The following is a 23,876-nucleotide window of genomic DNA, read 5'->3' on the forward strand; positions in this document are numbered from 1 at the left end:
AGGTGAATATTACATACTTACCTGCTCCCGGCGTCCCGCTCCCTCTGCCTGTCACACGGTCTTCGGTGCCACAGCCTCTTCCTCTATCAGCGGTCACCGGCACCGCTGATTAGAGAAATGAATATGCGGCTCCACCCCTATGGGAGGTGGAGCCGCATATTCATTTCTCTAATCAGCGGTCCCACGTGACCGCTGAACAGGGGAAGAGCTGCAGCACCGAAGACCGTGTGACGGGCAGAGGGAGTATCAGGACCACCGGGACTAGGTGAGTATGCCTCAGCGCCCTCTCCCCCTCACCCACCGACCATGCCGCCCACCGTGACTCGAGTATAAGCCGAGAGAGGCACTTTCAGCTTTCAGAGGCACTTTTATATACTCGAGTATATACGGTAATTCTGGTGTTTCTATCTTTTTTCTCGCTACACTGTTTACCGATTTGATTCATTCTTTTTATATATTGATAGATCCGATGATTCTGAACACGGCAATACCAAGTAAGTGTATATATGATTTTTGCATTTTGAATGGGGCAAAAGGGGGGTGATTTGAACTTTTATATATTTTATTTTATTAACATTTTTAAAAACATTTTTTTTTCATTCTTTAACAGTCTCCATGGGAGACTAGAAGCTGACATAACCCGATTGGCTCTGCTACATGCAGGCAATGATCAGATCACCTGCATATAGCGAAATACCTCACTTGCTATGAGTAGGGTTGAGCGAAACGGGTCGGCCAGATTCAGAAGTCGCCAACTTTTGGCAAAGTCGGGTTTCATGAAACCCGACCCGACCCCTGTGTGGAGTCGGCCATGAGGTCGGCGATCTTCTGATCTGGTATCGGAATTCCGATACCGAGTTCCGATATGTTTGCGATATCGGGAATCGGTATCAGAATCCATATTTAAGTGTAAAGTAAAGAATAAAAATAAAAAATATTGATATACTCACCCTCGGACGCGCCCTGGTTCTAACCGGCAGCCTGCGTTCCTAAAAATGAGCACCTGAAGGGCCTTCGATCACGTCGCGGCTTGTGATTGGTCGCGTGAGCGGTCACATGGGCGGTCACGCGACCAATCACAAGCCGCGACGTCATCTAAGGTCCTTCAGGTGCTAATTCTTAGGAAGGAAGCGTCCGAGGGCGCGTCCGAGGCATATAGGCATATACTCACCCTCAGACGCGCCCTGGTTCTAACCCGCAGCCTTCCTTCCTAAGAATCAGCGCCTGAAGGACCTTAGATGACGTCGCGGCTTGTGATTGGTCGCGTGACGCCCATGTGACCGCTCACGCGACCAATCACAAGCCGCGATGTCATCGAAGGTCCTTCAGGCGCTCATTCTTAGGAAGGAAGGCTGCCGGTGAGAATCAGGGCGTGTCCGAGGGTAAGTATATCAATATTTTTTATTTTGATTCTTTATTTTACACTTAAATATGGATCCCAGGGCCTGAAGGAGAGTTTCCTCTCCTTCAGACCCTGGGAACCATTAGAAACCCAATGAACTGCATTGGGTTTTGTGTTTCGGCCGACCCCGACAACGACTTTTCTATAGGATCGGCCGATTTCACTCGACCCGACTTTTGAAAAAGTCGGGTTTCGTGAAACCCGACCCGATCCTATAAAAAGAAAAGTCGCTCAACCCTAGCTATGAGCGCCGACCACTGGGTGGCGCTCATAGCTATCCGGCTATAACAACCACAGGGGTCTCCTGCTGACCCCGGGATGTCATGCCAACCCATCGGCGACCTGTGGTCATGTGACACAGGCACCAGTGGGAGGAGGTAATGATGCACTTCCTGCGCGTGCATGTTAAATGCTTCTGTCAGAGTTTGGCAGCATTTAACATGTTAACAGGCACGGGCGAATCGCGATTATGCCCGCGGCTGTTAGGGGCACATGTCAGCTGATAAGATGAGCCCGCACCAAATGGGGGGAAGAGTCCAATGAAGAACTCTGCCATCATTGGACATTAAGGGGTTAAAAGGGACTAATTTACACTGATTACACTGGTGCAATGCCCAGCACACTTTTCCTTAAAGGTAGGGCACTTGCAGTATGGAGGATTGTAAGCAATTAAAGGCAGACAGTGCTTTGGTCCCCTTTAAAACAACTGAGGATGCGAAGAGTTAGTGACCAATCTAATACTATTTGGCTACTTTGAGCCTAATCTATGGATAGGCTGTGAATTTGTGGAAAACTCCATTTCTGCTTATCTGATGATATATCTACTATTAATAAATAAATGCTCTGAAACCTGATCAAAATAACTAACAGGATACCATTATAAGTCAAAGAGTGTCTGTTGCAGGGTTGAAAAATATTTAGAATTGAGAGTCCTCAGTGGTTGATAGCTTTTAATGGCTAACTGAAAAGATGGCAACAAATTGCAAGCTTTCGAGACTACACAGGTCTCTCCATCAGGCAAAGACTAAAAGAAATTCTGAAGAATCGCATATTTATGCACAACACAGCACAGAGAAAAAAAAAACATGGAAAAGGCAGGTATCATGAAGCAGAATTACCATGAGTGATAAACAGTTACATCCATAAATATTGGACCAATTCTTAGATAAGGAATGTTTTATTGTCCTCTGATTGGGGTCTGGTTCTGTTGTGATCACCCCTCATAGTCTGACGGACAAGTTCCTTAGTTGATGTACAAAGACATAAATCCATGCGACACATTCATTCCTTCACTTAGACTGTCAAAGGTCGTCATCAGTTTATATTCCCAGACTCTTCTGTCTCTGTTAGATCTGAAGCTACCTTTTAACACAAGTAATTTCATGTCCATAATGTTATGATTTGGGAGACAGACATGTATTGCCACAGGTATATCCATTCTTTTTTTCTCTTATTGTATGGTGGTGAGAGTTCATCCTTGTTCTCAGTTTCTGCCCTGTCTCCCCCACATACAGACCCCCAGTTGGACATTTAGTACAAATAATTAGGTGCACCACATTAGATTTGATGCAGCTGAAAGTACCTGGTATCTCGTAGTCCTGATGTGAATTGGGGATCTTTATCTTGTCCGTGGTCATTATAAATGGACAGGTTTTACATTTTTTCTGATTGCAAGGAAAGGTACCTGCAGCTGTTGGAGGGGACAGGGAACTCTTGACAATGATGCTTCTTAGATTTGGGGGCTGCCTAAAACACAGTAGTGGGGGGTCTGGAAAAAATGGATTGTAAGCGGGCATCTTTTTGTAGTAAAGGTTGTAATTTCCGTGCAGCTCCCCTTAGCACCTCCAGATTTGGATTGTAGGTAACCACTAGAGGTACCCGGTTATTTTCTACTTTAGCTTTGTAATGTAGCAGGTAATTCCTTGATATTCTGGTGGCTCTTGTAATCTGGTTTTCAATTATTCTTGGATGGTAGCCCTGATTCAAAAAGGTTTTTCTGAGGCGACCAAGCTGTTCATCCCTGTCCATTGGGTTGGAACATATACGATTGTATCTGATGGCTTGGCTTTAGACAATAGAGTTTTTTATGTGTTTTGGATGGATCTGTCCCATTTAAGGTATGTTAGACGGTCGATTGGCTTCTGATACAGGGATGTCTCTATTTTATTGTTCTGCAGCTTAATGATGGTGTCCAAAAAGTTAATTTCAGTACAGGAGTAGTTGAGTGTCAAGTTGATAGTAGGAGGAAATTGACTAAACTGTGCATGGAACGTCTTTAGCTGTGGCTCAGACTTCGTCCAGATTATTAAAATATCATCAATGTAGCAGTAGTACGCCAGAGGCCTGATGGGACATGATCACAAAAAGTCGCTTTCAAGCTTGGCCATGAAAAGATTTGCATACTGTGGGGCCATTTTACTTCCCATTGCTGTGCCAGTCTCCTGTAGATAGATCTTCTTGTCAAAGTCAAAGTAATTGTGGGTGAGGATGAATTTTATAAGTTTCACCACAGAATTTGCATCAGTCCCTGTGTTTTCCAGGAAGAGTTTGCAGGCATTTAATCCATCCTGGTGTGGGATATTGGAGTACAAAGATTCCACATCCATGGTGGCCAGGATGGTTCCTTCTGGTAGAGGACCTATTGCTGATAGTTTATTCAATAGGTCAGTTGTGTCCTGAATGAAGCTGGGTGTATCCTTTACCAGGGGTTTAAGAATACCCTCTACCCATCCAGATACCTGCTCAGTAAGGGTGCCCAGTGCCCACACATGAAATAATTGGTCTTCCTGGATTTCCAGATTTGTGGATTTTGGGAAGCATGTAGAATGTCCCTGTTCTTTGACTTTCTGGTATCAGGTCATTGACTCTTATGGATTCGTCGGGCAGACAAGATACCAATTTGTTTAGTTCTTTGTAATAGTCCTGTGTAGGAACAGACTCCCAATTTTTTGTAGTAGCGTATGTCCATAAGTTGTCTGTTTGCTGCCTTCATATAGTTTGATGTGTTCATCATGACTATTGCATCTCCCTTGTCAGCAGGGTTGATGATGATTTCTTTGTTGGTTTTCAAATTGATTTTTTTTTCCTGGATAAATTGTCCAAAACTAACAAAGAGTCAATGTTTTTTTACAGACACAGTGGAAAACCCTAATAAATCATTAAAATGTTAAGTTCAACATGTCAACAGCAAATAAAAATACATCATATTCCAAATTATTGTGTAAATTGGAAAAGTGTCATAAAGATGTAATTTTTTTGTTTTTCAAATAAACTCATAATTGTGTGAGCTGACTGGCATGACTTTATTATACTGGGGCATCGGAAATAACATATTTACTGTCACGAGAGAATCAAGTCTCCCTGGAACTCCTAGAGTTAAGGTACCGTCATACTGGACGATATTGCTAGCGATCGGTGACGTTGCAGCGTCCTGGCTAGCGATATCGTTCAGTTTGACACACAGCAGCGATCAGAATCCTGCTGTGATGTCGTTGGTCGCTGCAGAAAGTCCAGAACTTTATTTCGTCGCTAGACTCCCTGCAGACATCGCTGAATCGGCGTGTGTGACGCCGATTCAGCGATGTCTTCACTGGTAACCAGGGTAAACATCGGGTTACTAAGCGCAGGGCCGCGCTTAGTAACCCGATGTTTACCCTGGTTACCAGCGTAAAAGTTAAAAAAACAAACACTACATACTTACCTTCGCTGTCTGTCCCCGGCGCTCTGCTTCCTGCACTGGCTGTGAGCGCTGGTCAGCCGGAAAGCAGAGCGGTGACGTCACCGCTCTGCTTTCCGGCCGCTGTGCTCACAGCCAGTGCAGGAAGAAGAGCGACGGGGACAGACAGCGGTAGGTAAGTATGTTTTCTTTTTTTTTTTTACTTTTATGCTGGTAACCAGCTTAAACATTGGGTTACTAAGCGCGGCTCTGCGCTTAGTAACCCGATGTTTACCCTGGTTACCGGCATCGTTGGTCGCTGGAGAGCTGTCTGTGTGACAGCTCTCCAGCGACCAAACAGCGACCCTGCAGCGATCGACATCGTTGTCAGTATCGCTGCAGCGTCGCTTAGTGTGACGGTACCTTTAGATGATCACATCGGGTAATGAATCGCAGTTCTTCTTTAGAGATGGTGAGATTTGAGTTCCATATTAAATGGATTTAGTTTCGTATGGTGCTGAATAGGTTAACAACCCTTTCTATGCTGGTCAGAAACATGCAGCTCTATTTCAGCAGCTTCTGATCTGGTCATTACCTCTTCCTATAAAAACAGGTTAGACTTTCTTGTCCCTGCAAGTGAAAGATTCATTTTCCTGTGCTGTGTGCTATAGCTAAGTGGTTGAAGTAGAGTAGTTGTAGTAGTGCTTCATGGTTTGCTGTAGTACGTATGTGTTTATCTCCTGGTCCCTGTACCCATTTAGTTTATTCCTCCTTGTCCCTATCCTCCTCCCTATTGTTGGTTAGTGCTTTTGTACTGTAAAGCTTTTCTGTTATCCCGGTTTTCTTTGTGTCTTGATTACCTTACATTTCGGTCTCATGCTTCATGGTGTGGGGGAGGAGACAGATCAGGGTTTAACAGGAGCATGGTAAGGTTGGAGACTTAGGCCTCTCTACCATCAAGAGAACCCCTCAGGAGAGGGATAGTTAAGATCACAGTTCTAGGGACAGTTTGAGGCCCCCCTCCTTACCAAAGATTGTCCGAGTGTAACACTTACAATGTAGGGTGGGAGGAAGGAAGTCTGGAGTGCAACTTTTCTGCACACTAGAGAACACTGGGACCAGAAGTTACAGTGACTCTCTAACATTTCCAACAAAAAAATTGAAGTCTGTGACCTTTGACAAAATTGAAGTCTGTGACCTTTGAAGGGCGGAATAGCGCAGGGGAGTGATAGTAGGAAGAATGCACAGACGCAGGATTTCTGGCTGCAAACCGGACTTAACAGACACACAGTGATGAGAGGGCATGAGAAATGTAGTATGATGAAGAGGTGAGGCAGTGTTATTTTACAAGACGCATACGCCCCATAGTCTAAAATAAATAATTAGCATAAAAGATGATTTTTATGGAGCAAGCCATCATCCATGAGGCATACAGGTATGACTAGCTTCAGCTGTCTACAACCTGTATGCCCATATTGATAGATCAAATTGCTCAAATGGGGTGACAGATTCACTTTTAGAAGGACGTTCCATAATATGAAGCCGGCCACAGGTTTCAAACAATATGGGAAAGAAAAATGACCTCTCTGTCACCAAAAAGCAACAAATAGTGCAATGAGTTGGACAACGTATGAAAACATTAGATATTTCATGAAAAGAGATTTGTGGCTAACATACAGGGCACAGATGAATTAGTTCAGATAAAGGCATAATGAAAAATGTTTCTGCCAGACAAATTAATTGGATTAAGAGAGCAACTGTTAAAATACTATTACAAACAGCGAGCAGGTATTTGAAGCTACAGGTGCCTCTGTACTCCAATGAACCTCAAAGTCTAAAATACTCCAGAGGCTTACAGTTGTCTATAAACCTACTATTTTGGCCACCCTGAAACAGCGCTCACAATCAGAAATGGCTGCAATGGGAACAGACATACATCAAGACAAACTTTAAAATAGTCTTGTTTACTGAAGAGTACCATGCAACCCTGCATGGTAAAGGAGGATGTAAGTAGTGGATGATTGGTGAATTGCGATCATGCCCCAACAAGACTGCAATGTCAGCAAGGAGGTGGTAGAGTCATGTTTTGGGCAGGACTCATGGGGAAAGAGCTGGTAAGCCAATTTAGGATGCCAAAAGGTGCTAAAATGACCTCTGCAAAGTAAGTAGAATTTCTGACTGACCACTTTCTTCCATGGTACAGTACAAAAAGAAGAGCTGTACCAACCAGAACAAAATCCTCTACATGCAGACAATGCACCACCTCATGCTGCAAAGAATATCTCTAAGTCATTGGCTGTTATGGGTATAAAAGGAAAGAATACCATGGTGTGGCCACCATCCTCCCTTGACCTCAATCCAATTGAGAACATTGGGAACTCTTCCTCACACAAAAGATCTATGAGGGCGAGAGGCAGTTTACAACAAAACAGCATCTGAGAGAGGCTACTCTGACATGCTGCAAAGAAATTCAAGCAGGAACTATAAAAAAACTCACAAGTTCAATGGATGCAAGAATTGTGAAGGTGATTTCATACTGATAGGGATTCTAGATTGTGAGCCCCATCGGGGACAGCAATGATAATGTGTGCAAAACTGTAAAGCGCTGCGGAATATGTTAGCGCTATATAAAAATAAAGATTATTATTATTATTATTATTTTAAAGGAGTCTTATGGCAACATGTAACTTTGCCTGTTAAGATGTTACAGATTGAAAAAGCTTTTGATTTAAAAAACTCTGACCTCTTCATTCTGCAAATTCAACAAATGACCATTTTCAATTTTTTACAACCTATCAAATGTTTGGAGACTCTGTTGTGCATAATATTTTGGAAGAATGCATTTTGAGTGACCATTTTCAGGTTTGTCCAATAAAATGTGATTTATACTATAACTACTGATGATTTGAAGATTATACTGACTCATTAGCATCGACCATTTAGAAAAATCTGAAAAATAGCATTTGTATAATAATATGGAACACAGTGTAATATTAACAGACTAGCATAATTTACTGTACATAGTAAAATTATAAAAATTACTACCAGTTTCTCTAACTTAAAGAAAAAATCTCAGGCACATACATTTTTATTGGGGACAGGGAATGACTGTCCCGAAACTGCTGGACAGTTGGCATCCCTAGTTTGTTGGGATGTGCTGGAATCCATTAGTTATTGCTGACTTTGCTCCAATATGAACAAACAATGAGTCTAAACCATTCTTACTAACTATCATTATAATAAATGAGTGCAAATAATGTTTCTTCCTTGGTGAAGCTGAAAAAATACTCAATGCTCAAAAAGGAAAGAAATCAATTATAACAGTAGTGCATGACTGTTAAAATATTAGTTATATTAAATAGGAGTAAATGACCTACTGGTTTAAAGTAGGAGTGTATGATGTCTTGTCCTCATCAATAATAGTCACCATTAAAGTAATAAGGTTTGGCCAGAAATCCAAGTTTTTGATTGTTGGACCTTGATCTTCACGTGGAATGTCCTGTTTCTTACCCTGTAAAATATTAAAAACAACCATTAACTTATGTGATGTGCTATATCATGAAAGGGAAAGGGCAAACTCAACAATCTCAAATTTACACTATCTACCTCTGGGTAAGCATCAGAATTCTTACCTATAATAGTGCCACGTATAATGTAGCACAAGGTACTAAGTACTTTTCTTCTTCTTCCCACTACTAAAGGAAGCAATCTATTATTTCTCATGACAGGTAATTTAGAAGGTTACTGCTCACAATGTTTCATTGACTTGGACAGGACTATTGTATCCTACTTAAAATTATCAATATTTCTAAGTTCATTTAACATTATATTGCATCCAGCTTACATAATGACTCTTACAGTGTTCTGCAGCTATTATTCCATGTAGAGCTGCCCCACAGGGTGCACTATTAAACCGCTGCATGTTAGTTTTAGACTCCCTTTAACCACCTTGGGTTTTGTCCATTTTTGAGTTTCCATTTTTTGCTCCCCTTCTTCCCAGAGCCATAACTTTTATTTTTCTGTCAAAATGGCCATGTGAGGGCTTGTTTTTTGCAGGACGAGTTGTAACTTGGAACAACACCATTGATTTTACCATGTAGTGTACTGGAAAATGGGAAACAATTCAAAGTGCGATAAAATTGCAAAAAAGTGTAATTCCACAATTTTTTTTCTACCATGTGCACTAAATGCTAAAACTGATCTACCAATAAGATTTTCCAGGTCATTATGAGTTCATATATACCAAACATGTATAGGTTCCTATTTAAATGGTGAAAAAAAAAATCCAACATTTGTGGAAAAAAAAAAAAGTTGCCATTTTCCAAGACCCCCTAGCTTCTCCATTTTCAGGATCTGGGGCAGGATGAGGGCTTATTTTTTATGTGCACAGCTGATGTTTTTAATGATACCATTTCGCTGTTGATACGATCATTTACTGAAGAAAAAATCTTATTACTGCACATCGCTGGAATCACAATCCCTTTCATTACATTATCATGCTCTCAGATGAGGTAGCAAAAACCTGCTGACAGATTCCATTAAAAATGAGGGTTTGTATACATATAACCCTGTAAGAAATTCTGTTGAATGTATTTGGATTTACTTATAGATCTTGAACAAAGACATTTCCATAAATAACCAAGAACCTATTTTATAGAAATGAAGAATGAAACGAGATGGCAAAACAAAGCAATATTCCCCATAAAACAGACGGAGCCAATAACACAGTCTGAGTGACAGCTCGCCTCTGTTCGCAAAAACTGAGGCCTGTCGAGGAGACAAGATTATTTTAAACCCAGGGTGATCTTGGAGATCAGCATTGTGAGACTAGTAGCGCTTCATTACGGGGCTATGCATGTTAAATAGCAGATGCAATGTATTTTTAGCACCTTTACTGCAAGGTTGTTTCCACTATTTCTGTCAAGACGAATTTCATTGTATCCTACCTGCCATTCACTCCACTGCAGATATTTGGGAGGTCAGTCTGGAGGACCTTAGCATCTCATAAGAAGAAAAGTCGGCATTGTCTGCTTGCTTATTTATGCAGTGACTTTGTGTCACATACCCCTGGAAACGGCTGAGATGAATGGCATGCATTTCACAATTTAACTATTAGGCTGCCGACACACTAGCAGTATTTGGTCAGTATTTTGCATCAGTATCTGTAAGCCAAAACCAGGAGTGGGTGATAAATGCAGAAGTGGTGAATATGTTTCTATTATACTTTTCCTCTGATTGTTCCACTCCTGGTTTTGGCTACAAATACTGATGTAAAATACTGACCCAATTCTGCTAATGTGAAGGCAGCCTTAGAGTGAACTCTAAAGGGCCTCTAACATAAGGCAATAATTATCAGAAGGATCGCTTTTATGAATGTTTGTTCCCCATCATTATCCAGTGTAAACGTGCCCAGCGATCCAACGGCAAGAAATAATTCGTTTATTTGTAGTTGATCGCATTTTTTATGAGGACATAAAAAAAATGATGTCCGCAGCGTGTGCCATTATGTAAACTGGAGGAAAGGGAACAATCATCCGGATGAAAGAAAAATTTGATTGTTTTGACATGTAAAGAATGGTAAACTTGTTTTATCATTAATCAGTGCTCAACAGAGGCTATCTATCTACTGGTGTAAAAAGAACCTATTCCAGATGGACATACATGCAAATTACATCATAGGTAGGAAGATTTAGGCCGGCGTCACACTAGAGAGTTTTACGGACATACAGTATGAGAGGTGCAAAAACAACGCATTGCACACGGACCAATGATTTTCTATGGGGAAGCTCCTATCTGTCGTATATTTGTCAGCTGTATTTTACGTGCGTAGAAAATTGCAGCACGCTGGGTTTGTCAGCGTATTGTGCAAAAAATCCGCTAATGAAAGTTTATGGGGGCGAGAAAAATACGGATTACACACGGACCATCAGTGTGACTTGCGATAAGTAGAGAAAAGCCGGCAATTCAGTGCGGTGTACAGTAAAATCACACTGACAGGTTAACCCCTTCATGACCCAGCATATTTTGACCTTAAAGACCTTGCCGTTTTTTGCAATTCTGACCAGTGTCCCTTTATGAGGTAATAACTCAGGAACGCTTCAACGGATCCTAGCGGTTCTGAGATTGTTTTTTCGTGACATATTGGGCTTCATGGTAGTGGTAAATTTAGGTCAATAAATTCTGCGTTTATTTGTGATAAAAATGGAAATTTGGCGAAAATTTTGAAAATTTCGCAATTTTCACATTTTGACTTTTTATTCTGTTAAACCAGAGAGTTATGTGACACAAAATAGTTAATAAATAACATTTCCCACATGTATACTTTACATCAGCACAATTTTGGAAACAAAATTTTTTTTTGCTAGGAAGTTATAAGGGTTAAAATTTGACCAGCGATTTCTCATTTTTACAACGAAATTTACAAAACCATTTTTTTAAGGGACCACCTCACATTTGAAGTCAGTTTGAGGGGTCTATATGGCTGAAAATACCAAAAAGTGACACCATTCTAAAAACTGCACCCCTCAATGTACTCAAAACCACATTCAAGAAGTTTATTAACCCTTCAGGTACTTCACAGCAGCAGAAGCAACATGGAAGGAAAAAATGAACATTTAACTTTTTAGTCACAAAAATTATCTTTTAGCAACATTTTTTTTATTTTCCCAATGGTAAAAGGAGAAACTGAACCTTGAAAGTTGTTGTCCAATTTGTCCTGAGTATACTGATACCTCATATGTGGGGGTAAACCACTGTTTGGGCACACGGCAGGGCTCGGAAGGGAAGGCGCGCCATTTGACTTTTTGAATGGAAAATTAGCTCCAATTGTTAGCGGACACCATGTCGTGTTTGGAGAGCCCCTGTGTGCCTAAACATTGGAGCTCCCCCACAAGTGACCCCATTTTGAAAACTAGACCCCCCAAGGAACTTATCTCGATGCATATTGAGCACTTTAAACCCCCAGGTGCTTCACAGAAGTTTATAACGCAGAGCCATGAAAATAAAAAATAATTTTTCTTTCCTCAAAAATGATTTTTTAGCCTGGAATTTCCTATTTTGCCAAGGGTAATAGGAGAAATTGGACCCTAAATGTTCTTGTCCAGTTTGTCCTGAGTATGCTGATACCCCATATGTGGGGATAAACCACTGTTTGGGCGCACGGCAGGGCTCGGAAGGGAAGGCACGCCATTTGGCTTTTTAAATGGAAAATTAGCTCCAATCATTAGCGGACACCATGTCACGTTTGGAGAGCCCCTGTATGCCTAAACATTGGAGATCCCCCACAAATGACCCCATTTTGGAAACTAGACCCCCAAAGGAACTAATCTAGATGTGTGGTGAGGACTTTGAACCCCGAAGTGCTTCACAGAAGTTTATAACGCAGAGCCATGAAAAAAAAAATATTTTCTCAAAAATGATCTTTTAGCCTGGAATTTTTTATTTTCCCAAGGGTAACAGGAGAAATTTGACCCCAAAAGTTGTTTTCCATTTTCTCCTGAGTACGCTGATACCCCATATGTGGGGGTAAACCACTGTTTGGGCACATGCCGGGGCTCGGAAGTGAAGTAGTGATGTTTTGAAATGCAGGCTTTGATGGAATGCTCTGTGGGCGTCACGTTGCATTTGCAGAGCCCCTGATGTGGCAAAACAGTAGAAACCCCTCACAAGTGACCCCATTTTGGAAACTAGACCCCGAAAGGAACTTATCTAGATGTGTGGTGAGGACTTTGAACCCCCAAGTGCTTCACAGAAGTTTACAACGCAGAGCCGTGAAAATAATAAATACGTTTTCTTTCCTCAAAAATAATTATTTAGCCCAGAATTTTTTATTTTCCCAAGGGTTACAGGAGAAATTGGACCCCAAAAGTTGTTGTCCAGTTTCTCCTGAGTACGCTGATACCCCATGTGTGGGGGTAAACCACTGTTTGGGCACACGTCGGGGCTCAGAAGGGAAGTAGTGACTTTTGAAATGCAGACTTTGATGGAATGGTCTGCGGGCATCACGTTGCGTTTGCAGAGCCCCTGGTGTGCCTAAACAGTAGAAACCCCCCACAAGTGACCCCATTTTAGAAACTAGACCCCCCAAGGAACTTATCTAGATATGTGGTGAGCACTTTGAACCCCCAAGTGCTTCACAGACGTTTACAACGCAGAGCCGTGAAAATAAAAAATCATTTTTCTTTCCTCAAAAATGATGTTTTAGCAAGCATTTTTTTATTTTCACAAGGGTAACAGGAGAAATTGGACCCCAGTAATTGTTGCGCAGTTTATCCTGAGTATGCTGGTACCCCATATGTGGGGGTAAACCACTGTTTGGGCACACGTCGGGGCTCGGAAGTGAGGGAGCACCATTTGACTTTTTGAATACAAGATTGGCTGGAATCAATGGTGGTGCCATGTTGCGTTTAGAGACCCCTGATGTGCCTAAACAGTGGAAACCCCTCAATTCTACCTCCAACACTAACCCCCCCACACCCCTAACCCTAATCCCAACTGTAGCCATAACCCTAATCACAACCCTAACCACAACCCTAATTCCAACCCTAACCCTAAGGCTATGTTGCCCACGTTGCGGATTCGTGTGAGATTTTTCAGCATCATTTTTGAAAAATCCGCGGGTAAAAGGCACTGCGTTTTACCTGCGGATTTTCCGCGGATTTCCAGTGTTTTTTGTGCAGATTTCATCTGCGGATTTCGCACGGTATTTTCTGCACCATGGGCACAGCGGATTTGGTTTTCCATAGGTTTACTTGGTACTGTAAACCTGATGGAACACTGCTGCGAATCCGCAGCGGCCAATCCGCTGCGGATCCGCAGCCAAATCCGCACAGTGTGCACATAGCCTAATTCTAAAGGTATGTGCACACGCTGCGGAAAACGCTGCGGATCCGCAGCAGTTTCCCATGAGTTTACAGTTCAATGTAAACCTTTTGGGAAACAAAAATCGCTGTACACATGCTGCAGAAAAACTGCACGGAAACGCAGCGGTTTACATTCCGCAGCATGTCTCTTCTTTCTGCGGATTCCGCAGCGGTTTTACAACTGCTCCAATAGAAAACCGCAGTTGTAAAACCGCAGTGAAATGCGCAGAAAAAACATGGTAAATCCGCCATAAATCCGCAGCGGTTTAGCACTGTGGATTTATCAAATCCGCAGTGGAAAAATCCGCAGAGGACCACAATACGTGTGCACATACTAAAACCCTAACCCTAGCTCTAACCCTAACCCTAGCCCTAACCCTAGCCCTAACCCTAGCCCTAACCCTAACCCTAACCCTAGCCCTAACCCTAACCCTAACCCTAGCCCTAACCCTAGCCCTAACCCTAGCCCTAACCCTACCCCTACCATTAGTGGAAAAAAATTCTTTATTTTTTTATTGTCCCTACCTATGGGGGTGACAAAGGGGGGGGGTCATTTATCATTTTTTTATTTTGATCACTGGGATAGATTATATCTCAGTGATCAAAATGCACTTTGAACGAATCTGCCGGCCGGCAGATTCGGCGGGCGCACTGCGTATGCGCCCGCAAGTTTTGGAAGATGGCGGCGCCCAGGGAGAAGACGGACGGACCCCCGGCAGGATCGGTAAGTATGATGGGGTGGGAGGGAGCACGGGGGGGGGGGATCGGAGCATGGGAGGGTGGATCGGAATGCGGGAGGGGTGGAACGGAGCACGGGGGGGTGGAACGGAGCACGGGGGGGTGGAACGGAGCACGGGGGGTGGAACGGAGCACGGGGGGTGGATCGGAGTGCAGGGGGGGTGATTGGAGCACGGGGAGGGTGATTGGAGCACGGGGGTGAGCGGACAAGAGCACGGGGGGGAGCAGAGCACAGGACGGAGGGGAGCGGGGCAGTGTACCGGACAGATCGGAGGGCTGGGGGGGGCGATCGGTGGGGTGGGTTGGGGGCACATTAGTGTTTCCAGCCATGGCCGATGATATTGCAGCATCGGCCATGGCTGGATTGCAATATTTCACCCGTTATAATAGGTGAAATATTACAAATCGCTCTGATTGGCAGTTTCACTTTCAACAGCCAATCAGAGCGATCGTAGCCACGGGGGGGTGAAGCCACCCCCCCCTGGGCTAAACTACCACTCCCCCCGTCCCTGAAGATCGGGTGAAATGGGAGTTAACCCTTTCACCCGATCAGCAGGGACGCGATCTTTCCATGACACCACATAGGCGTCATGGGTCGGATTGGCACCGACTTTCATGACGCCTACGTGGCGTCATGGGTCGGGAAGGGGTTAAAATAGAGCAGATATACTATGTGTAGACATTTATTCTAGGTGTATATATATATATATATATATCAGTGAGGAATATATATATTTATATTTCATACAGCGCTAGATAGCAGAAAAGCCGGTAATTCAATTACCGGCTTTTGTTATCTCCTTCCCAAAACCGACAGGATATGAGACCTGGTTTACATACAGTAAACCTTTTCATATCCCTTTTTTTGCATATTCCTCACTACTAATGTTAGTAGTGTGTGTGTGTGCAAAATATGGGGGCTCTAGCTGTTAAAATAAAGGGTTAAATCGCGGAAAAAACTGGTGTGGGCTCCCGCACAATTTTCTCCGCCAGAGTGGGAAAGCCAGTTACTGAGGGCAGATATTAATAGCCTGGAGAGGGTCCACGGTTATTGCTCCCCCCCCTTGCTGTTGTTTTTTTATTTTTCCTTTTTTACAGAACGGGGGTCGTCATTTCGATTGAGCGTATAATAAACTATTACAACACCCTGTGTCTTTATTTCATTAAAATACTTTATTCCTAATCTGTGTGTGTTTTATTAACCATTTACTACTATTGCATTAATAATGGATAGGTGTCTTATTGACATCTCTCCATTATTAACCAGGCTTAATGTCACCTTACAATAGCAAGGTGGCATTAACCCTTTATTACCCCATATCCCACCGTTACAGGGGAGTGTGAAGAGAGAGTCTAAGTGCCAGAACAGGTGCATCTTCCAGATGTGCCTTCTCTGGGGTGACTGGGGCAGATGTTTTTACCCAGGGGGGCAATAACCATGGTCCCTCTCTAGGCTATTAATATCTGCCCTCAGTCACTGGCTTTCCCACTCTGGCAGAGAAAATTGCGCCGGAGCCCACGCCAGTTTTTCCGTGATTTAACCCTTTATTTTAACAGCTAGAGCCCCCAAATTTTGCACACAGACTCTACTAACATTAGTAGTGAGGAATATGCAAAAAAATGGATATGAAAAGGTTTACTGTATGTAAACCATGTCTCATGTCATGTCGGGTTTGGGAAGGAGATAGCAAAAGCCGGCAATTGAATTACCGGCATTTCTGCTATCTAGCGCTGTATGAAATATAAATATATGTATATATATATACAGTGGGGCAAAAAAGTATTTAGTCAGTCAGCAATAGTGCAAGTTCCACCACTTAAAAAGATGAGAGGCGTCTGTAATTTACATCATAGGTAGACCTCAACTATGGGAGACAAACTGAGAAAAAAAAATCCAGAAAATCACATTGTCTGTTTTTTTTAACATTTTATTTGCATATTATGGTGGAAAATAAGTATTTGGTCAGAAACAAAATTTCATCTCAATACTTTGTAATATATCCTTTGTTGGCAATGACAGAGGTCAAACGTTTTCTGTAAGTCTTCACAAGGTTGCCACACACTGTTGTTGGTATGTTGGCCCATTCCTCCATGCAGATCTCCTCTAGAGCAGTGATGTTTTTGGCTTTTCGCTTGGCAACACGGACTTTCAACTCCCTCCAAAGGTTTTCTATAGGGTTGAGATCTGGAGACTGGCTAGGCCACTCCAGGACCTTGAAATGCTTCTTACGAAGCCACTCCTTCGTTGCCCTGGTGGTGTGCTTTGGATCATTGTCATGTTGAATGACCCAGCCATGTTTCATCTTCAATGCCCTTGCTGATGGAAGGAGGTTTGCACTCAAAATCTCACGATACATGGCCCCATTCATTCTTTCATGTACCCGGATCAGTCGTCCTGGCCCCTTTGCAGAGAAACAGCCCCAAAGCATGATGTTTCCACCACCATGCTTTACAGTAGGTATGGTGTTTGATGGATGCAACTCAGTATTCTTTTTCCTCCAAACACGACAAGTTGTGTTTCTACCAAACAGTTCCAGTTTGGTTTCATCAGACCATAGGACATTCTCCCAAAACTCCTCTGGATCATCCAAATGCTCTCTAGCAAACTTCAGATGGGCCCGGACATGTACTGGCTTAAGCAGTGGGACACGTCTGGCACTGCAGGATCTGAGTCCATGGTGGCGTAGTGTGTTACTTATGGTAGGCCTTGTTACATTGGTCCTAGCTCTCTGCAGTTCATTCACTAGGTCCCCCCGCGTGGTTCTGGGATTTTTGCTCACCGTTCTTGTGATCATTCCGACCCCACGGGGTGGGATTTTGCGTGGAGCCCCAGATCGAGGGAGATTATCAGTGGTCTTGTATGTCTTCCATTTTCTAATTATTGCTTCCACTGTTGATTTCTTCACTCCAAGCTGGTTGGCTATTGCAGATTCAGTCTTCCCAGCCTGGTGCAGGGCTACAGTTTTGTTTCTGGTGTCCTTTGACAGCTCTTTGGTCTTCACCATAGTGGAGTTTGGAGTCAGACTGTTTGAGGGTGTGCACAGGTGTCTTTTTATACTGATAACAAGTTTAAACAGGTGCCATTACTACAGGTAATGAGTGGAGGAAAGAGTAGACTCTTAAAGAAGAAGTTACAGGTCTGTGAGAGCCAGAAATCTTGATTGTTTGTTTCTGACCAAATACTTATTTTCCACCATAATATGCAAAAAAAATGATAAAAAAAACAGACAATGGGATTTTCTGGATTTTTTTTTCTCAGTTTGTCTCCCATAGTTGAGGGCTACCTATGATGTAAATTACAGACGCCTCTCATCTTTTTAAGTGGTGGAACTTGCACTATTGCTGACTGACTAAATACTTTTTTGCCCCACTGTATGTGTCTCACTGATATATACATAGATAGATAGATAGATAGATAGATAGATAGATAGATAGATAGATAGATAGATAAGAAAGAACACAGCAGCACATGTACATGAATCTAGGTCATGTGAAAACACAGACAAATATTCAATATGAATTATACTTCTCAAAAATATTTTTCACAATTTTTTTTCATAAAAACTTATAGTAATAGATGAAATGAAGATTCTTAGTGCATAAATTAGCCAATTCATGTGTGCCAATCAACCACGGCAAGGTGATCTCCCTCAGATGGGTCCTACTCTACCATACATGCCACTTTTGGGCCACCAGCCTACAACTATGGACAAAACATGTCACTCTGGGCTAAACCTACAATTTATGGCAGGTAGAGTTGATTACTGCCACCTGCAAGGTCAATGGGAGGAGTGCAAGATCAGTCTGGATGCAGGTCCTAATGACCCGTAGAAGCGCAGCAGCGCAAAACGATCATCGTCCTCTTTTTTCCACGTTCTCCCTGGTGTTTCCTGCACATGTCCCAATAAAGGAAAACAATTTTTTTGCTTCAACAGACCGGTGAGTGCATTCCTGTTTTTTCTTGTATTGGATTTCACATTATTTCTGGATCTTTGCACCCGAGGGTCTTGATTGTTTAGGCAGTTGTGGCAATAGCAGCGACATTAAGCAGTGGAGGTTTAGACTCTGGAATTCAGCGGTGCCGATTTTTTTCTTTTACTGAATGTGTGGAACAGGCTGCCAACAGAGGTGGTGAGTTCTCCTTCAATGGAGGTCTTCAAAGACAGACATCTGTCTGAGATAGTTTAATGAATCCTGAAGGTCCCTTCCAATTCTAGCATTCTATAATTCTATGTCAGTTTCATGACGCACTCAATGCAATGATGTCACTCCGTTGTAGTTCTTAAGCCAAACCACTCATGTGCAGGTTAGAAGAGGATTTAGGGCATCAAGAGCTCAGATTAGGTGAATATAAATTTTCACTTTTATGGGGATGCGGCCCACAGTGGGCATTATTATTGAAAGGGGAACTCTAGTGACAATAACATTGAAGGCAGTCACACAGGTGAGCTTTATTGAACAGGGTATTATTTTAGAAGTGGCACCCTCTAGACCAGTATTTCTCAACTCCAGGCCTCAAGAACCCACAACAGGTCATGTTTTCAGGATTTCCTTAGTATTGTGGGGAAAATAGGGGTGCCCAGTATATCAGTCAGGAGCCAGCACAATCCTAATGAATCCCCATTGCAATTGGAGGTGAAAGAGTTCCCTTTGTGTGTCCTAGCTGGTGATGAAGGCAAAGCAGTGACCAGCGAGGCCAAAGTTCCTGAGCCGGAGGTGTCTGGAGAAAATTTCAGGACTGCTCAAATGTGGGATCTTACCCTAAAAGGGGCCTTTGAAAATGTGTCTGTGATCGATACGGTTGCTAAAGAGCCGGAAGCTAACACCAGGTACCCACACTGAGGGGAGGTGAGATAGTGGAGCAGCTGTTGGTTCCAGGGCCATACCGATGGAGGGTTATAGACATGGCACATTCACATGTTGTGAGGAGACATTTGGGGGTGGAGAAAACACAGGAGAGAATATTGCAGAGGTTCTATTGGCCGGGTTGTTACCTGGAGATCCTGAATTACTGTCCTGCCCCAACTGCCAGATAACCGCTCCCTCTTCTCACTTCCAAAATCCACCAGTTCTGTTACCAGTAATAGAGATTTCCTTCGAGTGAATTGCCATGGACCTGGTAGAGCCTTTAGTTAAGTCTGCATGAGGGTACCAATACATTGTACTGGTAATGGATAGTGATGAGCGAATATACTCGTTACTTGAGATTTCTCGAGCATGCTCGGGGGTCCTCAGAGTATTTTTTAGTGCTCCGAGATTTAGTTTTCTTGCCTCAGCTGAATGATTTACATCTGTTAGCCAGCATAAGTACATGTGGGAGTTGCCTGGTTGCTAGGGAATCCCCACATGTACTTATCACTAAAAAATACTCGGAGAACCCCAAAGCATGCTCGAGAAATCTCGAGTAACGAGTATATTCGCTCATCACTAGTCATGGACTATGCGACTTGGTACCCTGAAGCAGTACCCCTAAGAAACTCTTCGGCTAAGAGTATTGCCCAGGAACTTGTTAAAATTTTTGCTACGACAAGCCTGCCGAAGGAGATTTTGACAAACCAGGGAACCCCCTTCATGGGCAAGGTGATGAAAGAACTGTGTAGAGTCCTCCAGATTGCCCAGCCGCGAACCTTAGTGTACCATCCACATACCGATGGTCTAGTAGAACGCTTCAATAAAACCTTGAAAGCCATGCTCAAAAAGGTCATTGAGAAGGATGGTCGAGACTGTGACTACCTGCTTCCGTTTTTGCTCTTTTCCATTAGGTAAGTTCCCTAGGCTTTTTGCCATTTGAGCTCCTGTATGGTCAACATCTGCACAGGCAAGGGTATATAACCGATCAGTGAGGCTGAGGCAGTTCCAGCCTGGGTGCTAGTACTTTTCTCCATGGTGGAGAGCAAGTTCCAAGCCAAGTGGCAAGGCCCATAAGAGGAAAACTGGGTGAAGTTAATTACAAAATACACCAACTGGGGTGAATAAGAAGTATGCCACAGCATACCTTGATGACATAGTGGTCTTTAACCCTTAACCCCCAAGGGTGGTTTGCACGTTAATGACCGGGCCAATTTTTACAATTCTGACCACTGTCCCTTTATGAGGTTATAACTCTGGAACGCTTCAACGGACCCTGATGATTGTTTTCTCGTGACATATTGTACTTCATGATAGTGGTAACATTTCTTTGATATTACCTGTGTTTATTTGTAAAAAAAAACAAAAATTTGGTGCAAATTTTGAAAATTTCACAATTTTCCAGCTTTGAATTTTTATGCCCTTAAATTACTGAGATATGTCACACAAAATACTTAATAAGTAACATTTCCCACATATCTACTTTACATCAGCACAATTTTGGAACCAAAATATTTTTTGTTAGGGAGTTATAAGGGTTAAAAGTTGACTAGCAATTTCTCATTTTTACACCACCATTTTATTTTAGGGATCACATCACATTTCAAGTCACTTTGAGGGGTCTATATGATAGAAAATAGGGATAGGGACAGTCAGGCTTTCTACACCACTTAAAGTCATGGCTATCGACTCATCTCCTATTACCCGAACTGGGATCATTTCTGTTTCTGAAAAATTTGTGTTGAAAATTGGTTCTCCCCATGCAGAAGAGATTGAATGTTTTGTCATGGACAAATTACCTGCAGGGTTGGTGCTGGGCATGCCGTGGCTTCGGTGCCATAACCCAGTGATTGACTGGGAATCTGGGGAGATTGTTAAGTGGGGATCCAAGTGTGCTGACTGTTACCATAAATCTATTTGTTGTGTGAAAATCGCTAAACCTGTCTCTGTGCCTTCTAATAGTCTGGAGGGTATTCCGGAGTACCTGAGAGACTTTGAGGATATGTTTTCTGAGAGTGAGGCTGAGGCGTTACCCCCTCATAGGCCATTTGATTGTGCCATCAATCTGATTCCTGGAGCCAAATTGCCCAAAGCTTGCCTCTTCAATCTGTCAGGCCCCGAGCGCCTTGCTATGAAACATTATATTTCTGAAAGTCTCAGTAAGGGGCACATTAGACCCTCAGTTTCCCTGGTTGCAGCAGGGGTTCTTTTTGTTAGGAAAAAAGATCGCGGCCTACGTCCCTGCCTCGACTTTCGAGAACTAAATAAAATTACTGTCAGGAACACATATCCCCTACCGTTGATTCCTGATCTGTGTAACCAGCTCTCTGGCTCCAAATGGTTTTCTAAACTGGATCTGAGGGGGGCTTACAACTTAATAAGAATACAAGAAGGGGACGAGTGGAAAACGGCTTTCCTTACATCTGAGGGTTTTTTTGAAAATCTAGTAATGCCATTTGGGCTCACCAACGCACCCGCAGTGTTTCAAAATTTTATCAATGTGGTATTTTTGGATCTCATTGGCCATTTTGTAGTGGTATACCTAGATGATATCCTGATATATTCTGTTGACAGAGTTTCCCATTTGTTGCATGTTAAAACAGTGCTTCAGAGGCTCAGAGAAAATCAATTGTTCGTTAAGCTCAAGAAATGTTCATTTTTTGTTCAGGAATTGTCATTTCTTGGTCTTATAATTTCACCTCAGGGGTTTCGCATGGATTCTAAGAAAGTGCAAGCTATTGTGGAGTGGGTCCAGCCCCGGGACCTTAGGGGACTCCAGCGCTTTTTGGGATTTGCGAATTATCGCAAGTTTATTAAAGGTTTTTCACAAGTGACTAAGCCTCTCACAGACCTCACTTGTAAAGGGGCAGATGTCAACAACTGGTCCTTGTTAGCTATACAAGCCTTTCTAATGCTAAAAACTGTTTTGCATCTGCTCCTATCCTGGTCCAACCAGACCCTTCCAAACCACTCGTGGTTGAGGTGGATGCTTCCGAGGTGGAGGTGGGGCAGTTTTGTCGCAAGGACCAGCTTCTCTGACTAATCTCAGGCCCTGTGCCTATTTTTCTAAGAAATTTTCTCCGGCAGATAAAAATTATGACGTAGGCAACAGAGAGCTTCTGGCCATTAAATTGGCGTTCGAAGAATGGAGGCACTTTTTGGAGGGGCGGCTCATCCCATTACGGTTATCACTGACCATAAAAATTTAGAGTACATCAAACCTGCTAAAAGACTGACTCCCAGGCAAGCTCGCTGGTCACTTTTCTTTTCCAGATTTCAGTTTTCCATTACCTTTCGGCCAGGGTCTAAGAACATAAAGGCTGATGCCTTATCGTGTAGTGTTGAGCCATTATCCGCTCCCGATCCGCCGTCCCACATTCTTCAACTCAGTCTTGTGGTTGCCTAGGTGTCATCAGAATTAGAGCGAGAGATTGTGGGGGCTCAATCTTTGGCTCCAAGTTCCAAACCTGTAGAAAAATTGTTTGTCCCGCAGCATTTGCGCAACAAACTTCTGTGGGAGTTCCATGATTCGAAGTTGAGTGCACACATTGGTATGGCCGCCATACGGGAAGCAGATATTACATCCAAACACAGTTGGTTCTGACCTTCCTATAAATGCAGGCTTTACCATATTATTAGCCATAGGTAAGTGTTCACACTAGGCAGTCAGGTCAGGTACCCATCCAATCTGAGATTACCTTGACGTTTGGTGGATGGGCTCACAATTTTTGGCCAAATCTTGTGCTAAGCATCTCATGTGTTGTTTCATAGATTTCCTAAGCCATTATGCTATTCACATTTCATGTATCGCACATTTCCTTGCTTTAGTACAGTTGAGTGTAGCCATTGATCTATTTACACGGGAAGCAGTGGCAAGGGCCTTTTGGTGGCCTTTAATGGCTTCAGATATCAAGAAACATGTTGCAGCATGTGGGATATGTGCCCGTTCTAAGAGCTCGAGTTGCCGGCCGGCTGGGGAATTGGTGCGTTTGCCAGTCGCAGGAAGGCCATGCACTCACTTGTCCATGGACTTCATCACCAATCTTCCATCATCATCCATCATCCCATGGTAATACGGTTATTGGGGTAGTGGTGGATAGATTCTCTAAGTTGGCACATTTTGTACCCATGACAAGTTTACCTTCAGCAGAGACGCTCTCTAGATATTTCCTAGGTCCCAGGTGGTACACTTACACGGGGTCCCCATGAATATTGTGTCAGACAGAGGGACTCAGTTTGTGTCTAAATTCTGGAAGTCCTTCTGCAAAAAATTGGGGATATCTCTGTCTTTTTCCTCAGCGTATCACCCAGAAACCAATGGACAAACTGAACGCACCAACCAGTCGCTTGAACAAATTCTTCGTTGCCTGAC

General features: G+C 43.0%; 1 protein-coding gene across 1 annotated transcript in view; it reads right to left on the reverse strand.

Annotated features, from left to right (window-relative positions):
- UNC13C (unc-13 homolog C) overlaps window positions 1-23,876 on the reverse strand; it is a 1,145,854-nt gene that overhangs the window by 542,836 nt on the left and 579,142 nt on the right. The window contains exon 19 of the mRNA XM_069765967.1: window positions 8,435-8,568. Coding sequence (XP_069622068.1) covers window positions 8,435-8,568 — 134 coding nt within the window. The remainder of the gene's footprint in view (window positions 1-8,434; window positions 8,569-23,876) is intronic.

This window comes from Ranitomeya imitator, chromosome 4 (genome assembly GCF_032444005.1).
Source record: "Ranitomeya imitator isolate aRanImi1 chromosome 4, aRanImi1.pri, whole genome shotgun sequence".
In the NCBI taxonomy this organism is placed as follows: domain Eukaryota; kingdom Metazoa; phylum Chordata; class Amphibia; order Anura; family Dendrobatidae; genus Ranitomeya; species Ranitomeya imitator.